Source organism: Chanos chanos, chromosome 15, assembly GCF_902362185.1.
Source record: "Chanos chanos chromosome 15, fChaCha1.1, whole genome shotgun sequence".
NCBI lineage: Eukaryota > Metazoa > Chordata > Actinopteri > Gonorynchiformes > Chanidae > Chanos > Chanos chanos.
Genome location: NC_044509.1, coordinates 1,472,091 through 1,482,090, shown reverse-complemented (window position 1 = coordinate 1,482,090; position 10,000 = coordinate 1,472,091). Strand labels below are relative to the sequence as shown.

Genomic DNA, 10,000 nt, shown 5'->3' with positions numbered 1-10,000 from the left:
AATGACAAAACGATAGAGTGAGGTGAAAGAAAGAGAGAAGGAAAAACAGGATTTTAGACGCTGGTAGTGGTTCATTTAAGACAATATAGTGTCAAGAGTACAAATTTACATGTCTTCCTAAATATGACACCACACAGAGAGCAAGTGAGAGAGAGAGAGAGAGAGAGAGAGAGAGAGAGAGAGAGGGTGGGGGGGGGGACACTACGTCGCTCTTCACAGCGTGCTTGTGTTTGTGTCAGCGGTGAGTCGGTGTAAAAACTCTACACTGACTAATGACCTCTCTAATGAGTTAGCACAGGCATTAGCTACACACACTGGGAGACGTACGGAACCAGAATCTATCTGCAAAAAAGGGTGTGTGTGTGTGTGTGCAGGCACAGATAGATGTCCATGCAGAGTTTATAAACCTTAATCCCATTGTAACACTGACGGCAAGAGAGAGAGAGAGAGAGAGAGAGAGAGAGAGAGACTGTAACATTATTGTAACCGTTAGCCTTTAGCCCTTATTATTATTACTATTATATTAATATATATGTATTTTGTTATTTTTCGACCGCTGACAGTTGAAATGAGTTCATAGTTCCAGGTAACGTTGGGCACGGGCCTGTAGTTGCCATTATAGCTCATTAAATATGCAAATTAACATAGGCATACATAAGCGGTGGGATAATCACCCAGAAGCTGATAACTCTGTGTGTGTGTGTGTCTTATTGTGCACACGCGCGTGAGCCTAATTCGCATTTACAAAATGCACAATCATTGCTATTTCCCTTAGGGCGAGTTTCTACCGCATGTCATTAAGGGAAACGACTTCTGTGCGCTCGTCTACCGGCTAATAGCCGCACACGACCGTCTCCCCCGCCTGGGCTGCCTGTCATTATCTCGTTTGTTTGAAAGGGATTTGGATGCTGAAGAGAAGGCCAGGAGTCAAGCTGTTACATGTTAAATATAAACACACATCTGTGCTGTGTATAGAATACCAGTTACATCGACGTAACGTTAAGGATATACTAATCCTCATATTGCGCTGGACGACAGCGCGGAGAAACCGACGGCGTCTTTCAAGGTGGAAGAACCGTCTATAGCATTATTACCGCGTATCTTTAACACATCTGTACTTTTCCTCATGAACTCACCACTCTAAGTTTAGACGCAGAATTGTTTATTTTCCTGTTTTTTTCGACCTCTGTTGAAGCGCGCTTACCGTGCACACTGTCGTTATCAGTAGCCATTAATAACGTAAAAGGAGACAAGACGGCAAACTCAGCAAACTGTGTCGACAGTTCGGTTTTTCTGAGAATTCAGAACGACAACTGGGCTCTTTAAAAGTGACATAACATTGAAGTTTGTTTAGTAAAACCGTGGAGACATAAATATCAGCGGAGGTGTCATTAGTGTTCCGGGTATTTTTTTATTGAGGGTACAGCTATAAGCCGAATAAATTCAGTCAACCGAACATCATTCAAAAGGATTATGGGGGAGTAACTCGGAAGCATGTTCACCAGCGAAAACTCGCTCCACTTGGCCTGTATTTGTTAAAATGGTATGTCTTGACAACAGAAAAAGTCCAAAAATCCTCTGTGTTCTTAATGTCTCTTTTATCAACCTACAAAACACAAACTCATATTTTCACTCACTCAGAACATTCTCCATCACTCCATTCTTCTTTAAAAACACACGATTCAGTCGCTCCAAAAGACCGAAAGGTCAACTAACCATATTAACACTGGTTGAAAACCGGGTGCAATGACTGAGGGGGCATTTGAGATTGGCAAGGGGGCAAACGTGTACATTATGATTAGGCTACAGTTAAAACTGAGGGGGGCAACATTTTTATCTGAGGGGGCAGCAGGAGTCCAGAGAGTCTAAAACAACACTCTCTTTGGCCCTAATGATTTCTCATTGGTCCAGTGGATTGACTGACAGGAGAGGCATTGTAAGGTCGTGAACTGTAGTCTGGGGAGGATGTCTGTCACAGATTGATGCACTGGAGCAGAAGATATTGATTTGCTGGACAACATTAAGCCAGTGGTCAAAACTGCTCAGCAGGAGGAGAGAAAGGAACATCATCATACACACTGTCATTAGTGGGCTCTGAATTTTACAGCTATCTGTATGCATACAAATCAAACACAATGCTGTGTTTAGAGAGAGAGAGAGAAAAAAAAGCCTCTTTAGACCTGTGTAGCGGAGAGACATTTTTGGAGGGACCCACAGTTCTCAGTTATTTGGAGGGAGACCACAATGGCTCCCTGAGAAGCTTCTAGAACGGTTATCTGAGGCATACAGAAAACCGCGCCGTGGGCCTGGTTTCTCTCTTTTCCTTTCTTTTCTTTTCTTTTTCTGTCTAGGTTTTCTTAACAATCCCTTTATCTTCACTGAAAAGTATCTGTATTCTCAGATTTAGATTTATTTTGTTCTTTTAGATATAACTGACCTGAGATCAGTATGCCTGTTACTTTATTAGTCTCAGTGAAAAGTATCTGTATGACGAAACTGACTGGAGTTCAGTGAAAGAACGATATGAAAGATGGGAATGTCATAGTGGATGACACATAGTATATTCACTGCCTGTGTTTCCTGCAGATCCACTCAGAGTCATCTTATGCTTTACATTTCAGAAGCCAACATGGCTGGCCATGAAAATCCCAAATCATCTAAAAACATTTTAACATTGTCATATATATTTTATATTGTGGTACACATCCTGGTTTTAAAAGGCACTTCACTTAAGGCCTATGCAGTGTGTATGTGCATGTATGTGCATGTCTGCACGTGCGTGCGTATGTATGTATGCGTGTGCATGTGGGGTGTGTGTGTGTGTGCGTGCATGTGGTATGTGTGTGTTTGTATCCTGTGTATGCGTGTGTGTGAGTCTGAGTGTGTGTGTGAGTGTGTGCGTGTGTGCACGTGCATGTGTATGTATGTATGTGTGTGCATGTGTGCATGTGGGGGGTGTGTGTGTGATATCTGTGTGTGTGCGTGGTATGTGTGTGTTTGTATCCTACGTATGTGTGTGTGTGTGTGTGTGTGTGCAAGCTTGTGTGTGTGTCTGTGCGTGCGTGCGTGCCTGCATGCAAGCGTGTGTGTGTGTGTGTGTGTGTGTGTGTGTGATATCTGTGTGTGTGCGTGGTATGTGTGTGTTTGTATCCTATGTACGTGTGTGTGTGTGTGTGTGATATCTGTGTGTGTGCGTGGTATGTGTGTGTTTGTATCCTATGTATGTGTGTGTGTGTGTGTGTGTGTGTGTGTGTGTGTCAGTGCGTTTTACTGAAGCTGAATGTGTATGGAACAGTCCTGCAGGTTTTTGAATAAATCAGATACACTGCTGCACTGCACAGACACGGAGCTGTTACCGTCGGCAACAAACCATGCGCTGTTACCACCGGCAACCAACCCTGAGCCGTTGCCGTCGGCAACCAAATCTGCACTAGCTTTTCTGTGTTTTCATCAACAACCAGATAAAATCGTGTTCATTTTTCACCCACTTCATCTCTGGATGTCCCATATTCCCCAGCAAATTCAGGAAACAGCAGTACTCAAGTAAGATGCTGATTAATTCTAATTCTGTGTATTCAGCAGAGAGAGAGAGAGAGAGAGAGACAGAGAGAGAGAGGGAGAGAGAGAGAGAGAGAGAGAGAGAGAGAGAGAAAGAGAGAGAGAGGGAGAGGGAGAGAGAGAGAGAGAGAGAGAGAGAGAAAGAGAGAGAGAGGGAGAGAGAGAGAGAGAGAGAGAGAGAGAGAGAGAGAGAGAGAGAGAGAGAGTGGAAACACTCTGTTAAATGGAGGTTTACCTGACTGAACAGAACGGCAACAATGCTGAACTGTGAAGGATTTCTTTATCCTCACACACACACACACACACACATGCTTACACTGGATTGTCATCATCTGACACAACTTGTCTTATATCTCTCTGTCCCTCCATCTGTGACCGTCAGAGACACGGGGGGCATTAGAGACCCCTTCCTAAATTGGTCATACTCTGTCAGAGTTTTTGGTGCAACTAGACGCTTTCCACATCCAAAATCATTATCTACACCCTCAAAACTTTGAATTTTAAACATTAGGATGATATAACTGCTCTCACAAGACCAAGAGGCGCCAAACACACACATGCACATTTAAAGAATAACACTGCAAAGACTGGGGCCATTTCCTCTCTTCTCTTCTCTTTTCTGTTCCCTGGACAGCTGAACAGAGAACCTATTATTGTGGTGTCAGTCTCTCTCTCTCTCTCTCTCTGTCCCTCCCTCTCTCACCCTGTGCTGAGGGATAACACAGGTATGTGTGTGTGCTGAGAATAGCAGCTGAGATGATCTGGCTAACGCCGATGTTGGCAGTAGAGAAAGAAACAGCTTCTCATAACAAAGCCAAGGGCAAATATGACCCAGGGTTGAAAAGTTATAGAGCCACTATCACGTCCACCCTGTGACACTCACACGTTTATCCAGCCTTTTCCTCCAGAGTCTCCTACCCAGAGAGGACACGGTCCTCTTAACATGTTCCTGTGTCCTTTCACTCGGAGCCCTATAACACGCTCACGCCACACTCACACATGTGACCCATGCTCTGGATGACTGTGTTCATAACTGCTAAATGACTCTGGACTGGGATACAGTGTAAAACTAAACCCTGCAGCTGGTTCATGTGCGAGTAAATGGGAAACACTGTTAAGCAATGAAGTGTGTGTGTGTGTGTGTGTGTGTGTGTGTGTGTGTGTGTGAGCAAGGCCTTAGAAAAAGAGATATGCAAGGGTTGCCGATTCTTCTATTATACATTCAGCACACACACACACACCTACACACCTACACAAAAGACACACACACACCCACCCACCCACACACACACACACACACACACACACACACATACACACACACACGCGCGCGCGCACACACCTCCTCACATCCACACAAGCATGCCTCCCATCACTTTACTTACACACACACACACACACACACACACACACACACACACATACACACACACACACACACACACACACACCTCTCCATTCCTGCCACGCCCAGCCTCACCCTTCACTCACCTGTACTTCATGCTGCTGTGCCGACCAATGGCCTCCTTCATGTGGGCGTGACCTTGTGAGGTGGGCCGTGACCCTGTGACCTCTCGGGTCTTGGTGGTGTTTTGCAGGATGTAGTTACCGTTACCCCCCTGCCCTATTCCCCCACCTCCACCTCCTCCACCAGCACTGCTGCTGCCCCCTGGTGGAGGGGCAGTGCGCAAGCCACACAGCCGGTCCTCGCTGCGGCTCTTAAGGTTGTGTTCAGTACACGCAAATGACACCTGCATTCTGAACGCATACAGTTACAGCCCAAGTGTCTCTGTGTGTGTGTCTCTGTGTGTGTGTGATCCTCGCTCTCTGTCTGCCCCTCTTGCTCTGTCCTTGTTTGTGTTCATGCAAATGTGTGTGTGTGCGTGTGAGTGAGTGAGTGTGTGTGTGTGTGTGTGTGTGAGTGTATGTGTTTCTGTCTGTTTGTGTAAGTGTGTGCTTCTCAAAGTCTTTATCCCTGACTCTGTCTCATGCTTTCTGTCAGGGTTTTTTTCTGACAGCGTCTTAGTATTTGGATGTGCGACTCACATAGAGTCTCTCTCTCTCTGTGTGTGTGTGTGTGTGTGTGTGTGTGTAAGGGTATTCTGAGTATTGGGTCCCGTAGCCTCAGGTGATGTACCTGGCTTGCTGCTGCTTATTATTGCGGTAGAAAGGGACGCAGTCCAAAAAACTAATGAACGACCAAAAAACAAGCGAACGAGGTGCCAAGGAGTCACGACTGGCCCGGGTCCAGGGCTTTAACCTGCCGCGCCCAGAGACAGCGCCTGTGCCGTTCAACTACTCCTCCTGTTGTCTGTCAATTATAGACCAAGACTCCTGGAGCTGATCCAACACGCACGCGTTCCCGCTCGAGTCATTCCTCCGCAATAGCCTTGCCGGTTCTGACGGGTGGTCCTCACGAGGCGGGTGGGTGGGGTTGGAAGAGGGTGCTCCTTCGAATGCAGAGCCACCCACTGAGATGGGACGGTCGGAGGTGCGCAACAGCGTCTTCTTCGTTACTCCGGTGCCACTGTGAGACCCGTTAAAAGATGAAAAGCCGGTATGTACGCCCGCCGTCACACCTGATGGCGGGCTGCGGGAAGACAGCGTGAAGCGGAGATTCCGTTTTGTCAGGCAGCTGTCGGTCGCATTCCCGCTACGACTGCCAGAGACCGTTTCTCCCTGAGCCCCGACTGTTCATACGCTCCGCGTTTCTCTGCGTCTCGCCATTCTCCAGTCTCTAGCCGAATGAATAAAAACCGACTGACTGTGCACGCACACATAAACACACATACATACACACACTCCAATCACTCACTCACCCACTGACACACACTCATAACACACTCTAAAACAGCGCAGTGCCCCTCTCTCTCTCTCGCTCTCTCTCTCTCTCTCTCTCTCACGAGGAACAGAACATAACACTATTTGACACTGGCCACTATCCGGACTCACGCGACGAACGATGGATGAAAATGACACAAGCAGCAGCGGTGCATCTCGTGCTCTTTTTAGTAGGAGCGATAATTGCCATTGCTATCATCATCTCGTGGTATTACAAACGGCTCCAGTTCCCTGCCCCCATCTTTCCCGTTCCTCACGCGGAGTAGCACCAACGATTACCGTTAAATGGCGTAATTAACGGAGTTTTGGCAGTAATGAAGCGAAAGACGTAAATCAGAGTGCCTGTGATATTGGTCCTACTGCGTCCCGTCATTCGGCAGTTTTGCTGAAGTGCTGAATTTTTGGGCTCAGTCTCCCCCATACATATCTTCACACGCACTGCCGCCGGTGATTGCAAAACAACACAGTCTCTCTCTCTCTCTCTCTCTCTCTCTCTCTCTCTCTCTCTCTTTCTCTCATGGGGCTGTATGACTGACTGAACCTGTGAGGGCTCTTGGACTCATAGCGTGCGCACTCATACACACACACACACACGCACACACACACGCACGCACACATGCACGCACGCACACACACATGCACACACACACACACACACACAGAGCAAATACATGCCACCCCCCCTTCTGACAGACTCAGTGCAGCGCAGCACTGTCTAAAGTCGCACCGGCACGGTAGGTCTTCACCAGGGACTGTGAGGTAGACAGAACCAACGAGTCATACACTGAAAGACAAGATTACGGATTTTGAATGGTCCAAACCAAACTGTCTTACAGTACAAGACAAAACTATTTTAAATGGCAAAACCCCACTAAGACGATACGTTATAACTGAGAAATCCAGCAAATGCAAATACACCCTTTCCCTGTGCAGGAATCTAACAATACACAACAACAGTCTACACAACAGCTGATGATGATTCAGTTCAGTTCACTCATTCTTTTTGCAGACATGTCCATACATATAGTTTACCCTTTTAGTAATAAACATTGTTTCATTTTTTGAGGTATATGATCACTCAAAAAACCAATTTTGCGTTTCTTGAGAGCTGGCGTTTTCGACACCTCATATATATTTTGGTTTTGGGACGTTTTTGAAAGAGCCGCTGGCACGTCATTGTATGTTTTAATTGTGTAGTTGCTTCTTTTTTTCCAGGAAAGGAATCATGCCTTGTAAGAGAATACTGTCTTTATGACTGACATAAAGACATGTGTTGATAGAGGCCCAACACTATTAGAAGTCCACTAGAATGCACAGAAACTGGTGCCAACCAATTAGAGAGAGCTGCCGCAATGGAGACAGCCAATCAGAACACTGTGATGCTGTGCAGTGAACATAGGGAGAAAAGAGAAGACACCTGCATACCATTCAGAGAGAGAGAAAGAGAAAGAGAGAGAGAGAGAGAGAGAGAGTGAGAGAGAGAGAGAGAGAGAGAGAAAGAGAGAGAGAGTGAGAGAGTGAGAGAGAGAGAGAGAGAGAGAGAAAGAGAGAGAGAGAGACTGACAGAGAGAGAGAGAGAGAAAGATAGAGAGAGAGAGAGAGTGAGAGAGAGAGAGAGAGAGAGAGTGAGAGAGAGAGAGAGAGAAAGAGAGAGTGAGAAAGAGAGAGAGAGAGAGAGAGAGAGAGAAAGAGAAAGAGAAAGCATGAGAGAGAGAGTGAGAGAGAGAGAGAAGGATAAATGTTTATCTGCTCTCATGCTGTCCAGGCTGTATGTTACAGAAGAGAAGAAAATGGGAATTCAGTGCTGTGGTGTAGCATCCTCCCCGGACGTTAAAGACACAGCATAACCCCATTGAGCCGATGCTCTTCTCCTGTACTGTGAACAAGCTGAATTATTTATTTCATTTTCTGTGTCAGAGGTCACATGACTGGAGAGGAACTCTGGTGTTGTAAGGGCCATCTGACCAGAAAGCTGCCTAATCTCGCTGTCCCTAATCTGTCCCTCACTTCAGCCATCAGCTTCTGTTCTGTGTCATCTGTGTCAGAAAGATCTATCAACAGAGCACATTCCCCACCCAAAAAAACACTCATTACCACAGACTCAAAACAGCATTCAAATACACAGCATTGTCTACAGCGGACTACAGTCCTCTTCTCTCTCTATGGAAACACACCACATTCCTCCACAGACACACACACACACACACACACACACACACACACATACACACACCCACACACCTCCTTACAGCATATCTAAACACAAATGACTTCTCTTTTCACTGGGAAGTTTATATCAGAGGACAGAGGGTGTGATTCTGCTTTATTAGAATATCTATCACAGAGAGATGCTGTAGCAATAAACAGAGTGTTATAAAGGTAGACCTGAGACTCTATTCAAAACGGGATATGGTCACTGTTTTCAGACTACAGAATGCTTGAAGAATGTCTGACTGTAGAAGAAGGATTTGCTGTTGGATTGGAAAAAGGAAAACCCATAGATACCATACAGAACCTTCAGATCAATCATATTATACAATAACTGTCACGTCTGCCAATCATAACAATAACTGTCACGTCTGCCAAGACAGCAAATCACACTGTTTCAGACTGCTATCTGGAACAGTAAGTGTGCATGCCTGTGTGTGTGTGAGTGTGTGTGTGTGCGCACGCATGTGTGTGTGTGCGCCCACCTGCATGCCTGTAGGGAGTGTCCTAGTAAAGCGATAATTAAACAATCTTTGCCACTTAATTTGTTGAAAAACCATAAAGTAGGTCCAGACAGATATTATAAAAAAAGGAATTAAGAGTTCTAGTTTTTAGTTCAAATTAATTTAGAAGAAAATTTCACAGGACAAAAGACCTTAATTTAGTTTGAACAAAAAAAAGATGCCCACACACCGAAAAGGGGGGTAATTCTAAACCCAACAACTGGATTAATGACAAACTCCGTACAGTCTTTGGGCACATTTTCTCTTTTCTTTTCCCTGGACAGTTGTATGTAGAACCTATTATTGTGGTCTCTCTCTCTCTCTCTCTCTCTCTCTCTCTCTCTATCTCTCTCTCTCTCCGCGCATATCTGATAACGCAGTGTTTTTCCATGAAATAGCAAGCTTGACGCTTGTATATCGTGAGCCCTCTAGTGGATTAAAAATGTAACTTCATGTCAATTATTAATGACAATATGAACCTCCTGCTTTCGAAGGAAAAACCCACGAAAACATATCACTCTCAGGGGAGCTGAAGCTTTTAAGTGCATCCACTTGAAAAATATGAGCATTAAACACACATACACACACAAACACACGCAAACACACACATTACACACACTTTACGCACACATACACACACATACACACACAAACACGCCAAGTCATTTAAAAAGCCAGAGGCAAACTTGTTACCTCAGTTTAACAGCAGTTTATTCGAATAATCTACAAATGATACTGAGAACACACTGTACTGTCTGCACTCTTCTCTATCTCTCTCTCTCTCTCTCTCTCTCTCTCACACACACACACACACATTCTCTTTCTCTAATCCGGTTCTTTTTGTCTCTATCTTTCTCTGGATGTAAATCTCTAATCAGTTTCCCTCCTCT

General features: G+C 45.3%; 1 protein-coding gene across 2 annotated transcripts in view; it reads right to left on the bottom strand.

The window, feature by feature from the left end:
- Window positions 1-5,315, bottom strand: part of LOC115828387 (voltage-gated potassium channel subunit beta-3) — a 24,321-nt gene extending 19,006 nt beyond the window's left edge. Inside the window, exons 1-2 of one of the 2 annotated variants that reach the window (XM_030792354.1) lie at window positions 5,299-5,315; window positions 5,050-5,220 (exon numbers count right to left, since the gene is read on the bottom strand). In XM_030792354.1, coding sequence (XP_030648214.1) covers window positions 5,050-5,220; window positions 5,299-5,315 — 188 coding nt within the window. Of the gene's footprint in view, window positions 1-5,049 lie in introns of both variants that reach the window. The other variant, XM_030792353.1, reaches the window with a different exon arrangement.
- Between the last annotated feature and the right edge of the window lie 4,685 nt (window positions 5,316-10,000).